The 19,914-nt window shown below is 48.9% G+C and overlaps 1 protein-coding gene across 14 annotated transcripts in view; it reads left to right on the top strand.

Moving 5' to 3' along the window:
* Positions 1-19,663, top strand: part of CTNND1 (catenin delta 1) — a 291,114-nt gene extending 271,451 nt beyond the window's left edge. For 9 of the 14 annotated variants that reach the window (XM_085651381.1, XM_085651379.1, XM_085651373.1 and 6 more), the window contains one exon: positions 17,250-17,331. In XM_085651381.1, the coding sequence (XP_085507507.1) occupies positions 17,250-17,312 (63 nt within the window). In that variant the 3' untranslated portion in view covers positions 17,313-17,331. Of the gene's footprint in view, positions 1-17,249; positions 17,332-17,787 lie in introns of those variants that run through there. The other 5 variants (XM_085651383.1, XM_085651377.1, XM_085651378.1 and 2 more) reach the window with 1 other exon arrangement.
* Positions 19,664-19,914: the final 251 nt, after the last annotated feature.

The following is a 19,914-nucleotide window of genomic DNA, read 5'->3' as shown; positions in this document are numbered from 1 at the left end:
ACTGTGAGGCTTGTCTTTCATTCAAGTCCAAGAAGACCATCCGGGATCGTCTAACTCGACGCCACGAGATGTCCTGAGGCACAGGTTCCATTCTGGACATCTTCCATCCAGGTCCCGACAGTCTTCCGGAACCAGAGGAAGAACAGGTCTCGGTCTCTGAAGCAACGACTCCGACGCCGAAGATGACGTCACCCCGGCTCAACGGGACGTGAGTACCAAGACCCCGACCCCACCCAAGCCTATACCAAAGGCTCCGGTGACACCTTTGCCTCTGGGCTCAGGTCCACACCGAACAAAGACTTCGAGCGCCCCACCTCCGGGCCTGGCTCCAAAGGACAAAGAAAAGCCTTCTGGCTCGAGCCAGCCACCCGGTTCCGAAAAGCACTGAAAGTAAAGTCGCTCTTTATGCTGTGCCCCACTCAGTCGGCACCGGAAAAACATTTGGCACCGAAACCGGCAAAAGAGCCCTCTGCACCGAAGCAGCCGGATAAAACCTCCACACCGAAGCAGCCTGATAAGACTTCGGCACCGAAGCACACAGATAAGCCTTTGACACCGAAGTCCTCGGAGCCGAAAACATTAAAGGAGAAGCCTCTCATAACTAAGCCTCCCCAACAAACACCTCGGGAGCCGAAACAACCCGCACCGAAGGTCTCGGAGCCAGGCAAAGCTTCTATACCGGACACGGTCACTAAACAACCAAGACCAGTTTCCAAGGAGAAATCTTCCACACCGTAGATAACTATTGATCCCGAAGAACTTTTTCTCCCTGGTCCGAAGCACAAATTAACTGTAATGTTCGAGGCATATGAGCTGCAGATCACACACTTGGCATAGATCGCCATCTGGTGTTTGGCCCGGATGTTTGCACTTGTTTTTGTCCTGGAAAGTCTTTGGAAGTCACGAGGTAGGTGACTCCTCCTTTGGATCATAGTGCGCATGGGCATCGGCTCCATCCTCAGATTGTTTTTTTCCGCCATCGGGCTCTGATGTGTTTCTCGCGCTCCACTTCGGAACCGTTACCGATTCCATTTTGACGCGCAATCCTTCACCCTTTCTACGGTATTGTCTCGATCGCAAACCCTACTTGTCGTGCATCTCTCCAAGTCGAAGTCTTCGATTCTGTTTGTCGGCGGAGGCCTTCGGGCCTACCTGGGCCTTAGCATCTGGCTCATGGAAAGGATGCCATTCAATAAGTGTCCTCGATGTGGGTCGAAGTTTCCCCACACCGATCTGCATGAGGTGTGTAACCTCTGCTTGTCACCGGAGCACGAGGCCAGAGACTGTCCAGCTTGTGCCTCTTTCCGCTCCAAGAAGACCATTCGGAATCTGCGAGCTCAGAGGACCATGGCTCGCTCGTCGACGGCAATCCCCGACGACCTCTTCCAAGAGGGCGTCTATGAGCCGGAGCGGATTGAAGAAGGCCTTGTCAACGCTTGTGAAGCTGATGACTCCGACGTCGAAGAAATCACTCCGGTGTAGAGGGTCGTAAGCTAAGACATCGGCCCCCGACCCCCTCCATACAAAAAAGGCTTCGGCCACACCTTCGCCTTTTGAGCCGAGGTGCACACCGCTTCCCATGCCCCGCCCTCGGGCCCGGCAAAGAAGCCTACCAAGCCTTCAGGCGACTCTAGCTCTAGTCAGCCTGCGTCCGGTGCCAAAACTCAATTTTCGGCACCGAAAAAGAAAACGTCGTCCTCCTGTGTCGACTGCTGCTTCCACCTCAAAGCCCTCGACACTGAAAACAAGCACCGACTTGCCAGCACCGAAAAAACACTCTGAGCCAACCAAGAAGCCACTCCCCAAAAGTTCAGACTCCACTCTTCAGTTGAAAAAATCATCGGGACAGAAAAAACATAGTCTGCAAACAACACGGGTCCAAACCCAAGGACACTTGGGAGCCGAAAAAGCCCTCGGAACCGAAACACTCGGCGCCAAAAAACCAACCTTCATCAGAAGAGCTTTTTCGACCAGACCCTGCACAAAAAAACTCTGGTTAAAGACCCTAAAACTGGTCAATTGACACTAAGCTCCAGGATAAGACCACTGGACAAGCCTACACCTGCTCCACCACTTAAGAAGAGGGACATTGCTACATCCACTCTTGGAGTCCCTTCTCCACCTCCTCCCCCACCACCTCATTCTCCTACACCAGTAGACGATGATACCTCTGACACAGGGGGTGGTGCGGACGATGTGCCACTAGGGGATCCCAGCCCACCTGGTACCCCTGACCCTTGGGATGACTATAATGCACCTGATGTCCTTCATCTACCGCAAGACGACATCTACCCCTCTAGGCCTTCCCCAGCCAGAGGACACCATGGGCTTTAATCAGCTCATACACCAAGCTGCCCTGTACCACGGGGTCGACCTACACACAACGCGTTGGAGGATTTCTTGTTGGACACTTTTGACACCACACAAAGGTCAACATCTACTTTACCCATGCTCAAAGGAGTTATAAAGCATGCTCCTGATGTATTCAAAGATCCTGTTAGGGCTCGAGTCATCAACCCTCGCATAGAAAAGAAATACAAAGCTGCCCCTACAGACCCAGCTTACATTAAGGGCCCTGTTCCATTAGACTCCATGGTGGTATCCAATGCCAGGAAGAGAGCTAACTCTCAGACATCAGGTGACGCAGCCCCACCTGATAGTCTAAACTCTTGGACGCCTCCGGCAAGAGGACAGCCTCACAGGAGGCTAACGTATGGCGCCTCGCCAACACTCAGGCCCTGCTAGCCAGATATGATAGGGCACATTATGACTAATTAGAGTCCCTATTGCAACACCTCCCGGACAAATATAAAAACAGAGCCAACGACTTCATACAGAAGGGTAAACTAATAACCAATACCTCCATCCGTTGCGCTCTCTATGTGGCAGATACCGCCTCCAGAGCTGTAAATACTAGTGTCCTTTTGCGTAGGATCGCTTGGCTACGCATTTCAGGCTTTAAGCCTGAGGTACAAAGTTCGATCCTGAACCAACCATTCGACCAAGAGCACCTCTTTACCCCTGATGTAGACTCCTCCCTGGAGAAAATGAAAAAGGACACGGACATAGCCAAGTCAATGGGAGCCTTGCAATCGCAAGCTCCCAGACGTTCTTTTTGTCGCTCCTGCTGCAGAGGCAACTCCAGAGGCTACTCATCGGACAACCCTTCCACCTATTACAAGGCTTCCACCCAGTCCACCTTCACCAGAGGTTACCAGAGAGGAGGTTACAGAGGCAACAATAACAAGGGCCGAGGCAAGACTAACCACGCCCGCTCTGCCTCCACCCCTACCAGTGACTTTCTCTCCGCTTCCCCCGGACCATTCCACTCCTTTCGGGGGAAGACTACAACAGTTCGTTCCTGTCTGGACCAACATCACCACAGACAGGTGGGTGCGACCGATAGTTCAATCAGGTTACTGTCTCGAACTAACCTCTACCCCCCAAACATACCACCCAAACAGCGTCCAATGTCACAAGAACATACAGCTAAAGCAGGAGTTAATTTCCCTTCTACATAAAAATGCAATAGAACTGGTTCCCCTGCGCCAACAAGACACTGGAGTCTACTCCCTGTATTTTCTCATACCATAGAAGGACGGCTCTCTGAGACCTATTTTAGACCTCAGCCTCCTAAACCTATACATTCTCAGACCACTTCCATATGGTCACACTTCAGCAGGTCCTTCCTCTTCTTTCACAAGGCAACTTCCTTGCTACCATAGATCTCAAGGACGCCTACTTCCATATTCCCATTCACGCAGCTCGAAGTAAGTATCTCAGGTTTGTAGTGGACGGGCAGCACTATCAATTCAAAGTGCTGTTCGGAGTCACAACAGCACCAAGGGTATTCACCAAGTGCCTAGCGGTAGTAGCAGCCCACTTAAGACAACAGCAAGTTCACGTCTTCCCATATCTCGATGACTGGCTCATAAAAGCCACTGACTATCCAACTACTCCATGACCTGGGGTTCACAGTAAACCACACCAAGTCTCATCTGCAACCGTCCCACACACACTACCTCTGTGCCACAATAAACACCTCAAGGGCGCTAGCCTATCCCACTCCAGCTAGGATAGCAAGCATGCAGGCTCTCCTCCCCAAATTTCAACCTCAACACTCCCTTCCAGCTCGAGTGTTCATGCAACTCATAGGGATGATGGCCTCTTGCATATTTATAGTGCCTCACGCAAGACTCAAGATGCGTCCGCTACAAGAGTGCTTAGCATGCCAATGGAACCAGGCTCGAGGTCAGCTAACAGATCTGGTGTTGGTAGACGGTCGCGCTCATCGCTCTCTGCAGTGGTGGAACACCAAAAACCTTTCCAAAGGGCGACTGTTCCTAGAGCCAGTTCTGCAAATTGTCATGACAGCGGATGCATCGCTCTCCGGATGGGGAGCTCACCTAGTTCGAGGCATGTGGGCTGCTGAATTCATATCTGTGCATAGATCGCCGCCTAGTGTTGGGTCCAGATGTTTGCACGTTGTTGTCCTCGAAGAGTCTTCGAAGTATCACGAGATAGGTGACTCCTCCCCTGGACCACAGTGCGCATGGGCATCCTCTCCATCCTTGGATTGTTTTTTTCCGCCATTGGGTTCGGATGGGCTTATCTTAGCTCAAGTTAGGAAAATTCAGTTTAAGGCCAAAAGGCCTTTAGTTTTCGTCGGTACTGTTCCCGTTCGGTATCGACTGCTTTCTTAATTAGTTTAGAAACTTCTTCCAGTTTTTCGGATCCGTTTAATCCGAACATCGACCTTACATCGACGATGGAATTGAGGACCCCATTCAAACGGTGTCCTGTATGCCACGCCAAATACCCACACATCGACGTCCACCCGGTATGCAACAAATGTCTCTCACCGGATCACGACGAATCGAAATGTATGGCCTGTGCCCGATTCCGATCGAAGAAGACTCTCCGGAATAGACGGGCAGCAAGATTAGAAGCGCAGCAATCGGCGCCTGCCCCGGCCAACATCTTCAGCACCGAGGACGAGGATGTTGAGAGCGTGGAACAAGTAAACTCCAGCCCCGCTTCCGAACACGATTCCCGATCGGAAGACGCCGATGAAGCGCTTTTTCACAGGGAAGAAGCCGTCGACGAGGTAGGAGACTGCGATGAGGCCTTTGGGGCCGAAGAAGATGGCTCTAGCGAAGAGCCAGGCCTACCCGTCGATACGGAGGCCGTCAAAGTGCGTCATTCTACGGCTCCGGTCAAGGGAACGCCTCCGGGCCTTACCCGAGATCAATCCCAAAGTTCTTCGGCCCCGCCTTCGGGCCCGGCCTCGAACATCCAGCACGAGCCATTATTACCAAAGACGACTGGATTCCCTTCAACGAAACCGAAACCAATCGTCGCACCAGTTCCACCGAAACCAAAAGTGAAACTGGCAGTGGTCGGCTCGAAGCCCTCGAAGACCTCCACTCCTTCGACGCCGACACAGACCATCGGCTCCGAACGCACTAAGAGGGATTTCGGCACCGAACTCGCTGCAGCGGATATCGGTACCGACCCGAAAAGGAAGGCCCTCGGTCCCACAAAAGCGCCTCGGCCCCTGGCACCGAAGCAGTCGGCCCGACCACCAAAGTCAAAATGGCCGCTCCATCTGAGTCCACTTCTAAAATGGCGACACGCGTCAAGTCATCGGCTCCGACGACCGCTGATACCTCTCTTCGGATCGATGACCCTGTGGCTCCAAAGCAGTCGACGCCTACCTCTACGGAACCGACCGGCACCAAAGAACCTTCGGCGTTCTCGGTGCGACAAGTCGCGGCGTCGTTGCAACGCATCAGGGAACGGGCAGCCCTCCGATCCACGTCGGGCCCCGACACGAACAAGGCTCCAAAAGCACCCTCGGCACCAACCAACATCACTTTTGGTTTGCCGCCATCCACGGCGCCGAAGATGTTCGAGATCCGAACACGTGTCCGCCAGACAAAGTCCCCATCTACTGGACACTCACCTTCTGAGCCTTCACAGCCACAATTCATCGATGCAGACACTGGCAGACTAATGCTCCGAAAACGGAAGATCACGCCAGAGCAGGCCTTGGACTCCTACAGAATACCTCTGAAGCACACACTGCCAGCAGAGTCGGAACCGGTTGTGTATGAACGCTTGCACACCTCCTATCAGGATCCCCAGTCCTTTTCTCCTACGCCCTCCGAAACAGACGCAATGGAGGACTACATGGGTGATGATACCACCTACCCTAGGGATATCGATCCTGAAGAGCAGCAGGACCCAGATCAAGCTTGGGATGACTCTACAGACCTGGGTACCGCAACAGATACCCAGGACACGCAGCTTTACGGCGCAAAAACATCTCCCACAGAGGACACTGCTGCCTTCAATGCCCTCATAGAACGTGCTGCAGCCAATCATGGAGTACAACTCCACTCTGACACGGTTGAGGAAGACTTCTTAGTGGACACTTTCGCCTCCTCCGAGAGAACTGTCAAAACTTTGCCCATGTTAAAAGGTGTTCTCAAACCTGCAAAGGACCTTTTCAAGGAAACAACCAGGGCACGGGTGCTAAACCCCAGGATTGAAAAAAAACAAACCTGCGCCCGGAGACCCTATGTACATTAGAGGTCAGTTACCTCTGGACTCCATGGTGGTTGCTAACGCTCAGAAACGAGCCCACTCGCAAACAGGTGATGCTCCTCCCCCAGACAAGGAGTCCAAGGTGCTGGAGACCTCAGGCAAGAGAATTTCAGCTCGAGCAGTAAACATCTGGCGCATTGCCAATGCACAGGCCCTCCTGGCTCGCTATGATCGTTCACACTACGACACGCTAGAATCACTACTCCAGCATCTGCCAGATGAATACAAAGAGGCAGCGGAGCTCCTCATCAGAGAGGGACAACTTCTTACCAACGCATCCATTAAGTGCGCACTGGATGCTGCCGACACAGCTGCAAGGGCAATTAACACCAGCGTCATGTTACGACGACACGCTTGGTTAAGAATCTCCGGATTCAAACCAGAGATTCAAAACATCCTGAATCAGCCAGTCAACCCCGACTACTTATTCGGCCCAGAAGTTGACACCACCTTAGAAAAAATAAAGGACACTGACACTGCGAAGTCAATGGGGGCTCTGCAAACGCAGACATTTCGTAGTGGCTCCTTTCGTCGCCCCGGGAATAGGGGAGCAGCTAGAGGCCAGGGGTCACAGCAGCAATACACTAAAGGGGGCACACAGAGTACCTACGATAAAACCAATAGAGGTGGATATCGTGGCTCCAGCACCAAGGGCAGGGGACGCGGTTACGGCAACACCAGGTCCTCACCCAAGAACAAACAGTGACGCCCTCTCCCTTCCCCCCCCGACCACATAACACCTGTCGGGGGGAGACTCTAGCGGTTCCTGTCCACGTGGAAATCCATCACCACGGACAGGTGGGTCAGGGATATTATCCAGCACGGTTACTGTCTCGAATTAACCTCCACTCCACCCACAATACTGCCTAAGCACCGTCCTATGTCTGCAGAGCACTTAGCATTATTGCAGCAGGAAGTGCTAAGTATGCTGCAAAAAGGTGCAATAGAGGTCGTGCCCGTCAACCAGCAGGGGACAGGGGTGTACTCTCTGTACTTCCTAATCCCAAAAAAGGACGGGTCGCTCAGACCTATACTAGACCTGAGACCCCTCAACCACTACATTCTGTCAGAGCATTTCCATATGCTCACCCTACAGCAGGTTCTCCCGCTGCTCAGCCAGGGAGACTTCCTAGCCACACTAGACCTCAAAGATGCGTACTTCCACATACCCATACACCCGTCACACAGGAAATATCTCAGGTTCCCTATTCAGGGACAGCACTATCAATTCAAAGTCCTCCCCTTCGGCGTGACAACAGCACCCAGGGTTTTCACCAAGTGCCTAGCTACGGTGGCTGTACATCTACGGAGACAACACATTCACGTCTACCCTTACCTGGACGACTGGCTTGTTCAGGCAAAGTCAGCCCAGCAATGTGCCAGCCACATGTCCCTCACCATTCACCTTCTTCACAGTCTGGGATTCTCACTAAATTACCCAAAAGCACATCTCCAACCCGCACACGTACAACAGTACCTGGGCGCGACCATAGACACTCTGGCAGCCACAGCTCAGCCAAATTTAGTGAGGATCAACAGCATGCAACTGCTGATCTCAAAGTTCAAACCTCAACACTCCCTTCCTGCGCGAGTGTTCATGCAGTTGATCGGCATGATGGCCTCCTGCCTTTTCATAGTCCCGCACGCGAGACTACATATGCGCCCGCTTCAGGAGTGCTTGGCACGTCAATGGAATCAGGCTCACGGGCAATTAAAAGACCTAGTGTTGGTGAGCGGTCGGGCATACAACTCTCTGCATTGGTGGAATCCACAAAACCTTTGCAAGGGCCGAACGTTCCAAGAGCCTATTCCACAAATAATAGACAGCGGACGCCTCTCTCCAGGGATGGGGAGCTCATGTACTCAGTTACAGAGTGCAGGGACTATGGACGACACAACAAAAGAAGATGCACATCAACGTTCTGGAACTGATAGCAATCTTCCTAGCCATGAAGGCATTCAAAGTACACTTGTGCAACAAAGTCGTAATGATCCGGACGGACAACATGACTGCCATGTACTACATACAGAAGCAGGGAGGAACACACTCCACAGTTCTCTTCTGGCTCAGAGCATGTGGAAGTGGGCCATTCAGAGGAACATGTTCCTCATGGCGGAACACCTCCCCGGCAAGGACAACCAAATGGCGGATCTGCTCAGCAGACACAGCCACCAGATGCACGAGTGGGAGCTACACCCATCAGTACTCCAACCGTACTTCCAACAGTGGGGTCATCCAGAGATAGACCTATTCGCCACAAACGAAAACGCCAAATGCCAAAGCTTTGCCGCCAGGTTCCCACATCCACAGTCGCAGGGCAATGCGATATGGATGAACTGGTCCGGCAGATTTGCGTACGCTTTTCCCCCAGCGCCATTAATACCGCTGGTGGCACGCAAACTGCGACAGCACTCACTGACACTCATCCTACTTGCTCCAACGTGGGCGCGCCAGCCGTGGTACACCACCTTTCTGGAACTTTCCGTGGTGCCGCATCAAAGGCTGCGGATAAAACCTGCACTCTTAACGCAGAGCCATGGCGAAATTCAGCACCCAGATCCGCAACAGCTAAACCTGGCAATCTGGCTCCTGAAGTCTGATTTTGGCTACCTAAACCTGCCACCTGACTGTATGGAGATCATCCAGGAGACCCACTACCAGAGCTTGCTATGCAGCTAAATGGAAGAGGTTTGTCATTTACTGCACCAACAGTGACATTAACCCGCTAGACGCATCCATTCAAAACATAATCTGTTACCTCTTACACCTATACCGATGCAATCTGGCATACACCTCAATTCGTATCCATTTAACCGCAATAGCAGCCTATCTCCAAAACAGGCAGCACCTCTCTTTATTCAGAGTGCCTGCCATCAAAGCCTTCTTGGAAGGACTTAAACGAGTGATTCCCCCAAGACACCCACCAGCACCGGTGTGGAACCTCAACTTGGTTCTCACCAGACTGATGGGTCCACCCTTCGAACCTCTCCACTCATGTGAGATTCAATTCCTCACCTGGAAAGTAGCTTTCCTAGTAGCAATCACTTCGTTAAGAAGAGTTGGTGAACTCCAGGCACTAACCATTCAAGAGCCATTCATACAGGTTCACGCAAACAGGGTCGTACTACGTACCAACCCCAAATTCATGCCCAAGGTGATATTGCAGTTTCACATGAATCAAACTATTGAACTGCCTGTTTTCTTTCAAAATCCACAAAATGTCGCTGAGAGAATGCTCCATACACTAGATGTAAAGAGGGCCCTCATGTACTATATAGACAGAACTAACGACTATAGGAAGACAAAACAACTTTTCGTTGCCTTTTCTCCACAACACAAGGGCAACGCCATTTCCAAAGCAGGTATAGCCAGATGGATCGTTAAATGTATTCAAATTTTCTATCAAAAAGCTAAACGCACACTAACGATTCCCCCACGAGCCCACAACACGAAAGTTAGGGGCGTCCATGGCTTTCCTGGGAAACATTCCTTTACAGGAAATATGTAGAGCAGCCACATGGTCCACTATACATACATTTACCAAACACTACTGTGTAGATGTACACTCAAAACAGCAGGCAGCTGTAGGACAGGCTGTTCTCAAAACTCTTTCAGACTGCTGCAGCTGGCACTGGTAGCCGCCGCTAATAGGAGGTACTGCTATGTATTCTATGCACAGATATGAATTCAGCAGCCCACATGCCTCAAACTGAATATGCTACTTACCAGTATGCATCTGTTCTTGGCATGTAGGGCTGCTGACATTCATATCGCCCACCCTCCTCCCCGGCGCCTGTAGCAGCTGCAGCTCTCAGAATTACTGTATAGCATGGTCATCACTTTCTGTATCTACTCCATCACTGCCACAATGGCGAAAAACAATCTAAGGATGGAGAGGATGCCCATGCGCACTGTGGTCCAGGGGAGGAGTCACCTATCTCGTGATACTTCGAAGACTCTTCCAGGACAACAACGTGCAAACATCCGGACCCAACACTAGGCGGCGATCTATGCACAGATATGAATGTCAGCAGCCCTACATGCCAAGAACAGATGCATACTGGTAAGTAGCATATTCATTACATCACACCATGCAGGGCAGATGGACACCTCAACAAAAGTTACTCCACATCAACCTGGAGTTACTAGCTATATTCTTAGTCTTAAAAGCATTCCAAAAGGAAATACTAGGCAAAGCTGTCTTAGTCCGCACAGACAACATGACAGCCATGTACTACATACAGAAACAAGGCGGGACACACTCTCTGCAGCTCTCAGCGAGCGCAGAGCATATGGAGAGGGGCTATACCACAGAATATATTTCTCCTAGCCCAACATGTCCCAGGAGTCCAAAACACCATAGCCGATCTGTTAAGTCGTCAAACGCAACCGATCCACGAGTTGCAACTTCATCCACAAGTTCTTCAGCCATTCTTTCAAATGTGGGGGCAACTGCAGATAGACCTCTTCGCCACCCACAAACGCCAAATGCCCAAGCTTCGCCGCCAGATATCCACACCCATTGTCCAAAGGCAATGCGAAATGGATGAATTGGTCAGGCAGATTTGCATACGCTTTTCCGCCTCTCCCACTCATTCCACTGGTGGTGCGCAAACTACAGCAACACTCGCTAACTCTCATTCTAGTTGCTCCAACTTGGGCCAGACAACCGTGGTACACCACATTACTAGAACTGTCTGTTGCTCCGCACCAAAAATTACACCTCTCACCACGCCTCTTAACCCAGAACCGTGGAGAGATCTGACACCCGGACCCAGCTCAGCTCAACCTTGCGATATGGCTCCTGAGGTCTTGAGTTTGGTTACCTTAATCTTCCCCCTGACTGTATGAATGTCATTAAAGAAGCTAGACGTCCCACCACTAGAGCCTGCTATGCAGCCAAGTGGTAGCGATTTGTGATATATTGTCATAACACCATCAATCCCCTAGACGTGTCTATCCAACACATCACAGGGTACCTGCTACACCTCCAAAGGTGCAACTTAGCCTATACGTCTATTAGACTGCACCTTGCTGCCATAGCAGCATACCTACAAAATAGTCAACACTTATCACTTTTCAGAGTACCTGCCATCAAAGCCTTTATGGAATGCATTAAAAGGATAATTCCTCCCAGAGTTCCACTCTCACCTGTGTGGAATTTAAACATAGTTCTCACGAAACTAAGGGGCCCTTTTTTTGTTTTTTAACCTCTACATAAATGTGAGCTACAATTCTTAACAAGGAAAGTTACTTTCCTAGTGGCCATTACTTCTCTTAGAGTTAGTGAGCTACAAGCACTAACTATCCAGGAACCTTTTTTGCAGATCCATCATAAGGTTGCTCTACGAACGAATCCTAAATTTCTTCCAAAAGTCATTTCTCCCTTCCACCTCAATCAGTCTGTGGAGTTTCCCGTATTTTTCTCGCAACCACAGACAGTTGCAGAAAGAGCTCTTCATACTTTAGATGTTAAAAGAGCATTGCTTTATTACATCAAGAGAACACAACCTTTTCGTAAGACCAAACAACTTTTTGTGTCTCTCACCACCACACAAAGGCAACCCCATATCAAAGTCGGGGATAGCTAGATGGATCGTTAAATGCATACAAATCTGGTACCACAAAGCAAAACGTACTTTATTTGTTCCTCCGAAGCCCACTCTACACGAAAGATAGGGGCTTCTATGGCATTTTTAGGGAACATTCCCTTAGATATCTGCAGGGCAGCTACATGGTCTACACTGCACACATTCACAAAAGACTATTGTGTAGATGTGCAAACAAAACAACACGCTAGTGTGGGCCACGCTGGTCTCAAAACACTATTTCAAACCACTGCAACAGATACCAGTGGTCGCCGCTTAGGAGGGGTACTGCTATACAATCTATGCACAGTGTGTAATCTGCAGCTCGTATGCCTCGAACGGCAAATGCTCCTTACCAGTATGCATCTGTTCTTGGCATGTAGAGCTGCAGATCCACACACGCCCACCCGCCTCCCTGGCTACCTTTATCTGTTCCAGTTTATCTTATTTAGATACAGCACACATGGGCATCTTTCCTGTTTCTTACAAAACTCCCATCATTTCTCCGCTGGCGAAAAACAATCTGAGGATGGAAACAACTGCAACATCCGGGCCCAACACCAGATGGCGATCTATGCTAAGTGTGTGGATCTGCAGCTCTACATGCCAAGAACAGATGCATACTGGTAAGTAGCATTTGCCTTGCTCATTTCTCCAGCACATTCTCCACAACCAGAGGATAGTGACGATGCACATGGGGATGGGCAAGAAGATGAAGATGTAGTACCACCAGACACTGAGGATCCTGGTGATCCACCACAGGATCCAGACCCATGGCATGATTAGTATACTGATCCTGATCCGGATTTCTACCCCTCAAAACCATCTCACCAGATGACAATGTGGGTTTTGCCCAGCTAATCCGAGCCGCAGCATACCATGGAGTCAAACTACACTCAGACCCAGTAGAAGAGGATTTTCTTAGAAACCTTTGACCAGCCACAAAAATCTGCTCATGTCTTGCCAATGCTTAAAGGTCTTCTTAAACACGCTCCTGAGGTGTTCAAAGACCCGGTTAGAGATGGTTCTTAACCCCAGAATAGATAAGAAATACAAGGCAGCTCCCACTGACCCCATATACATTATGGGTCAACTTCCTTTAGATTCCCTGGTTGTAAGCAATGCACGCAAGAGAGCAAACTCTCAGGGGGTCAGGTGACACACCACCTCCTGACAAAGAATCTAAATTATTAGACGCATCAGGCAAACGTATGGTGTCTCAGGCTGCAAACTCCTGGAAAATAGCCAACACACAAGCCCTTCTGGCAAGGTATGACGGGGCTCACTATGATGAGCTGGAAAAAGCTCATTCAACACCTACCTCAACAATATAAAGCCAATGACCTTTATACAGGAAGGCAAACTAATCACTAATACATCCATCAAATGCGTGCTCGATGCAGCAGGCACCGCGTCCTGCGCAGTAAATACCAGTGTTTTGCTACGCAGACATGCCTGGCTCAGGGTATCTGGTTTTAAACTTCTACATCCCATCAGACCACTTCCACATGGTCACTTTACAACAAGTGCTTCCACTACTCCAGCAAGGCCACTTTCTCTCCGCTCTGGATCTAAAGGACGCCTACTTCCACATTCCCATTCATCCCGCTCACAGGAAATATCTCGGGTTTGTGGTAGATGGTCAACACTACCAGTTCAAAGTTCTACCATTCAAAGTCACCAAGGCACCGAGTTTTCACCACGTTTTTTCTCGTTCCTCATGCAAGACTACAAATGTGTCTATTACAAGAGTGCCTAGCAAGTCAGTGGAACCAGGCTCAAGGTCAGCTAACAGATCTGGTGTTGGTGGACGACTGCACCCATCGCTCTCTACAGTGGTGGAACACAATCTTTCCAAAGGGCGGTCATTCCTCTAGCCAGTCCCACAGATAGTGCTAACAGACGCATCGCTCACCGGCTGGGGAGCTCATCTTTAAACCCATACTATTCAAGGTGTCTGGAACCCAACAAAAACAATGTCACATCATCTACCTGGAAGTGTTAGCAATCTTCCTAGCATTGAAATCTTTTCAACTACACCTGGTTGGCAAAGCTATCCTGATCCGTACAGACAACATGACAGCAATGTATTACATACAGAAGCAAGGAGGGACACACTCCCTACAGCTATCACACCTAGCGCAAAGCATATGGAGATGGGCCATTCCGCCAAAGATATACCTCCTGGCAGAACATTTACCAGGGGTACACAATCAGATTGCGGATCTGCTCAGCCATCGGGCACAACAGATCCACAAATGGGAACTTCATCCTCCAGTTCTTCTTCCATTCTTTCGCATGTGGGGACACCCAGAAATAGATCTGTTTGCCACACACCAAAATGCCCAAACTTCGCATCCAGGTATCCACACCCATTGTCCAAAGGCAATGCGATATGGACGAACTGGTCAGGCAGATTTGCTTACGCGTTTCCACCTCTCCCACTCATTCCGTTAGTGGTGAGGAAACTCAAACAACATTCCCTCACAAAGATCCTAGTTGCTCCAACATGGGCAAGACAGCCATAGTTCACAACTCTATTGGAACTATCAGTAGTACCACATCAAAAGCTACACCTCTCACCCAAACTTCTTGCTCAGAACCATGGAGAGATAAGGCACCCAGATCCCAATCCACTCACCCTTGCGATCTTGCTCCTGAAATCTTAATTTGGCTACCTCAATCTCCCGCCAGACTGTATGAACATTATCAAAGAGGCCAGACGTCCTACAACAAGGGCATGCTATGCGGCAAAATGGGAACGAATTGTCATTTACTGCACAAACAGAAAGATCAACCCACTAGATGCTTCCATTCAGAACATCATCTGTTACCTCTTGCATCTACAACAATGTAACCTAGCGTATAAATCTATTAGGCTACATATAGCGGCCTACCTCCAAAACAGACAACACTTGTCTTTGTTTAGAGTTCCTGCTATCAAAGCTTTTATGGAAAGACTTAAAAGAATAATTCCACCAGGAGCTCCACCCTCTCTGGTGTGGAACCTTAATGTAGTCCTTTCAAGACTAATGGGTCCGCCTTTTGAACCTCTCCACAAATGTGAACTACAGTTCCTCACTTGGAAAGTAGCCTTTTTGGTTGCTAACACATCTCTCAGAAGAGTGAGTGAACTCCAGGCATTAACCACACAAGAACCATTTTTACAAATCCATCATCATAAAGTGGTTCTTAGAACTAACCCAACATTTTTACCCAAAGTAGTATCTGCCTGCCATCTGAACCAGTCTGTTGAACTCCCAGTATTTTTTTCCTCAACCAGACTCCGTGGCAGAAAGAGCTCTACACACCTTAGATGTTAAGAGCAATACTCTACTACATTGAAAGGACAAAATCCTTTAGGAAAACCAAACGACTTTTTGTGGCTTTCTCCCCACCTCATAAAGGTAATCCTATATGCAAAACAGGAATTGCAAGGTGGATTGTAAAATGCATACAAATATGCTACATCAAAGCCAAACGCACATTAACCATTCCCCCTAGAGCTCACTCTACATGCAAACTAGGGGCTTCTATGGCATTCTTAGGGAGTATTCCCCTAGATGACATATGCAAAGCAGCAACTTGGGCTACACCACACACCTTCACAAAACACTATTGTGTAGATGTGCAGGCAAAACGAGCTAGTGTGGGCCAGGCTTTAATAAACACTATTTCAAACTACTGCAACAGATACAGGTAGCCACCGCGAAGGATGGAACTGCTGTATAGTCTATGCAAAAGTGTACAATATAGCGGCTCCTATGCCACGAACGGAAAATGCTACTTACCAGTATGCATCTGTTCTTGGCATGTAGAGCTGCAGAGTTGTACACGCCCACCCGCCTCCCCGGGTACCTCCATCTGTCCCAGTATTATCTTACTTAGATACATTACGAATTGACATCTTTGTAGTTCTCACTACTCCATCTAACCCTGCGTGACAAAAACAATCTGAGGATGGAGGCGATGCCCATGCGCACTGTCGACCGAAGGAGGAGTCACAAACCTCGTGACTACAAAGACTTCTTCGACAAAAACATGCAAACATCCGAGCCCAACACCAGATGGCGATCTATGCAAAAGTGTACAACTCTGCACCTCTACATGCCAAGAACAGATGCATACTGGTAAGTAGCATTTTCCATCCATTGAGACCCCTAGTCTGTTAGTCTAGCCGACCAGCATTCTATCATGTTCCTAACTTACAGAACACCAAAATATTCCAACACTTTTCTACCAGTTTCTTTTAAGACCTGATGTGGTCGGTCTAGTGGCTGTGCTACCGACGTGGAATCTAGGACACATGGGTGTCATACTAGATTTCTTCCACTGAATTACACTCCATGGTGCAGAGCAAAGGATCCATTTCTCTGTACCTCTTAGGGGTGTCCGAAATGCCTGTGGATCCATATGGTCTCCATGGTACTATTGGGGACAATCTAACCATCTGCCCAAGCTTCCATGCAGACGATCGACCCATTCCCTTCCATCTGTGCACCTTCCTCTGTTGACCATCGTTCATCTGCTTTCATTAACTTACTTCGTCTCTCTTCTCGGGGCTAGTCAGTTATCATCCATGCATTAAACCTTAATCTAGTCGACATCTTCATGTGAATCTGTCTGACACCTGCTCCTCAACCCGTACATCAAACATTGATCAAGCTCCAGCATCTCTCAAGGCCGGTGAATTCTCTTCCCAGTGTTGAATCTACTTGTTGGTTATCGGAGTATATTCAACCCTAGATTAAGTCCAACGTCTACAGTCCATTCCGATGTCTCCTCCACTGGACATCAGTCATTGCACCTGCTCAAGAGATTGTCCGCCCTCAGCTATGCTTCCCCCCCCCCCCTTCCCCCCCACCACATCTGTACCTTGTTCTCCCTGTATTGGTGCACTGTCCGGCAACAACCAGCAGGGATGTATGCGCTTTGGAATCTGGGCTTGTGTGCACATATCTCGCTGTACTAACCATCTCCCTGGCATATCTCCTGGCAGTGGGACCTCTCCTTTCTTCCCTACTAACACATTGTCCCCCTCCCAATCACAGGAAAACTTTGCTGGCAGCAGGGTGTCTCTGATTCTCAGGGATGGTTATGAGGAGCCGCTGTAAACTCCTCCTGTGTTCCACGTGTAGGTAAAGTCCTTTGCTTTATGGGTGCCGCAGGCCCTTGATGGTGTAATCAAGAGTGGCAATCAAACGAAGAATTGGGCATCTTATGATCACCAGATCCCAACTTCCATTTTAATTGTATGTGCATGTCTGATCCTAATTGATTTCCCTTTTGAATAATTTCTTTGAGATGAGTGCCTTGTTGCTCATGTATGGTGTGTTCAGCGCTATCTGTCCAAGCCCAGGCAGACCTGGTCGCCGCAGATGTACATATGGACTAGAGTTCAAAGTTTATTCTCAGAAATAGATTTTAGTTTTACCTGAGAAGTGGCAGCAGCAGTACGACATGAGGGGTGGCGAAGCTGCAATATTGTGTAACTTGAAATCTGCAGTCAGAGGAGACGTGTGGGTGGCGGGGGGAGCCCTGTGGGCTGCCCTGCAAATTTTTTAATGCCTCCCTTTCTCTCTTTTTCAGCAAAGAAATTAAGTTGCTGCCTCTAGCGGGAGTGAGTTTTCTGCTGCACCTGAGCTTTCTTTAAAATTTTGGACTGATGTCAGACTGGAAAAACCAAACTGAAAAATGTGCCAACTGCCAGATTTGCCATCCCATGCCGCCTTGGATTCCCAAGTTGAAGCCCTAATGGAGACACCAGCTTCTCTGCACCCTGCCTTCTCTCTTCCCCATCTCGCTCCACCGGCACGAAGCGAGACGTCCATTGCTCATGGCAGCAGTGGCTGCCTCAGAGAGCCACGGCCTCGCCCACTGGATACACTTCCAATGCCTTTTTCTTCTATGCCGGGAACACTTGTGTGTGCGGCCCCTCATCCTGCAGTCGAAACGCTGGTGGAGGGGGGAGATTTACCTTTGGAGCACTGGACCCTGAGAAGCCAACAGTTGAACTTTGACAAGATGATTTTTGGAGGGACAATTTGTATGCTTTAAAAATGTAAAAACAAAAAAACTTGCCGCAGGACAATCCATTTTTCTAACCTTGAGGGACATGGTTTTGGGGGAAGTTGGTGTCTGATTTTTCTCTGAGAACACTAAAACCATATTATATTTTTTTATTACTGGAAAGAGGGTTTGGGGACCGTAGTTACATTCCAGGGATTGTCGCCCAGGTGTAGCCATTGGCAAGGAGAGACCAAGAGCGACAGGAAGGACAGTAGGTTGGAGGAGAGGAGGGTGTAACCCCATTCCGATGTGTCTAGTTTCTCTGCTTGGGCACTTTTGGGTAACCTGGGGTTCGGGTGCTGTTCCCTCACAGCAGAGAGGGAGGGTCACGAAGATGAGGCAGCCTGTCATGTGGCTGTTCCCAGCCTTCATGTGACAGCTGCACTGTTGAGCTCTTCCAAATAAAATGCATTGTTTTTCTGTGTTCATAGAGATTTGTCTGGTAGTTTTCCAGAACTAAAGGATTGCTGACCCTCCACTTCTGTTGCCTTCACCCCACAATCTCACTGATGCACCTGAGCAACCCCAAGGCTGCTGTTGCCTTTGGGGTTCAATCAGAGATGTCTTGACTGGTGCATTTTGTTTTTGAAAACCAGAACCAATCCTGGGGCGGCTACGGGTGGAGGTGGAGCGAGGTAAGACTTGTTAGAAGTATGGCATTACTGTTTGTCGAAAGAAGGAAGCGAAAAACTTTCTTCAAAAGGAGGAGCTTTTTTGTTTCTGACCTAATCACTTGTTTTTATACTGGAAATGGAGGGCGTAGGGTTTCTGTCATGGAAAGCAATCACTGTATAATTTCATTTAATGTAATTTTAACAAAGTAACTTTCCTCCGTGTGCATTTGTGTGTATATATGCCATTTTTCATTTTGCAGATCTTTCTCTGCTGCCTTTATCCATGCAACCTGTATATGGCAGACTGTTTCCTTTGGGGGCTGCGTGTAACCTCGTTCGCTACCAATCATTGCCTCGGATTTCATAAGTCTTGCGAGATCAGAAAGAAAGTTCTCGGCTTAAAAATCCACTGTAACCTCGCCAAAAGTTTTTAAAAACCACTCGAGAGAGGTGCTGTGGGAGTGGAGGAAGCCGTGATCAGAATGTTTGTTGTGGATTTTTTTTTTTATATAACTTTTCTATCACAATGTAGACAATTCCAGGGTGCCTTGAACAAAATAAGCCCCCGCCCCCTACCACTCCATCTTCTTTCTCCTGTTTTGTCTGAAATCCAATACTGCACAGTGTACATTTTCCGCGATGATCATACTGTTTTCTTTTATTGTTTAAATTTTGTTTTATGATTATCTTTTTATTGGGGATTCTGTTGGGTCTTTTTTAAATTGTCCTTTGTTGTAACTAAAAAAATATAAATAACACTAATAAAGAAACTTAAAACAAAAGCATCAAAACTTCCAAAAATAAAAACCTGTGTTCTCACATAGTAACAATCAAAATATTGAGTTTGGTCTGGTCTCGCCTCATCGAAGCCCTTCTTCGTGGAGGATGGAACCGATCTATGGATTATTGTAATATCGGTATCTGATTCTAGTGTTTGAGCAGGGCTATAGTTAGAAGCTGTGTTTTGACTGTGTAAGGCATGGGTTACCCCCCTTGTCGTTGCCACCCGTCCAGTTCTCGTAGTCAAATATTC

Source organism: Triturus cristatus, chromosome 4_1 (genome assembly GCF_964204655.1).
Source record: "Triturus cristatus chromosome 4_1, aTriCri1.1, whole genome shotgun sequence".
Classification (NCBI taxonomy): Eukaryota; Metazoa; Chordata; class Amphibia; order Caudata; family Salamandridae; genus Triturus; species Triturus cristatus.
Note: the sequence above shows the minus strand (reverse complement) of the source record. Positions and strands in the feature narration are given on the sequence as shown.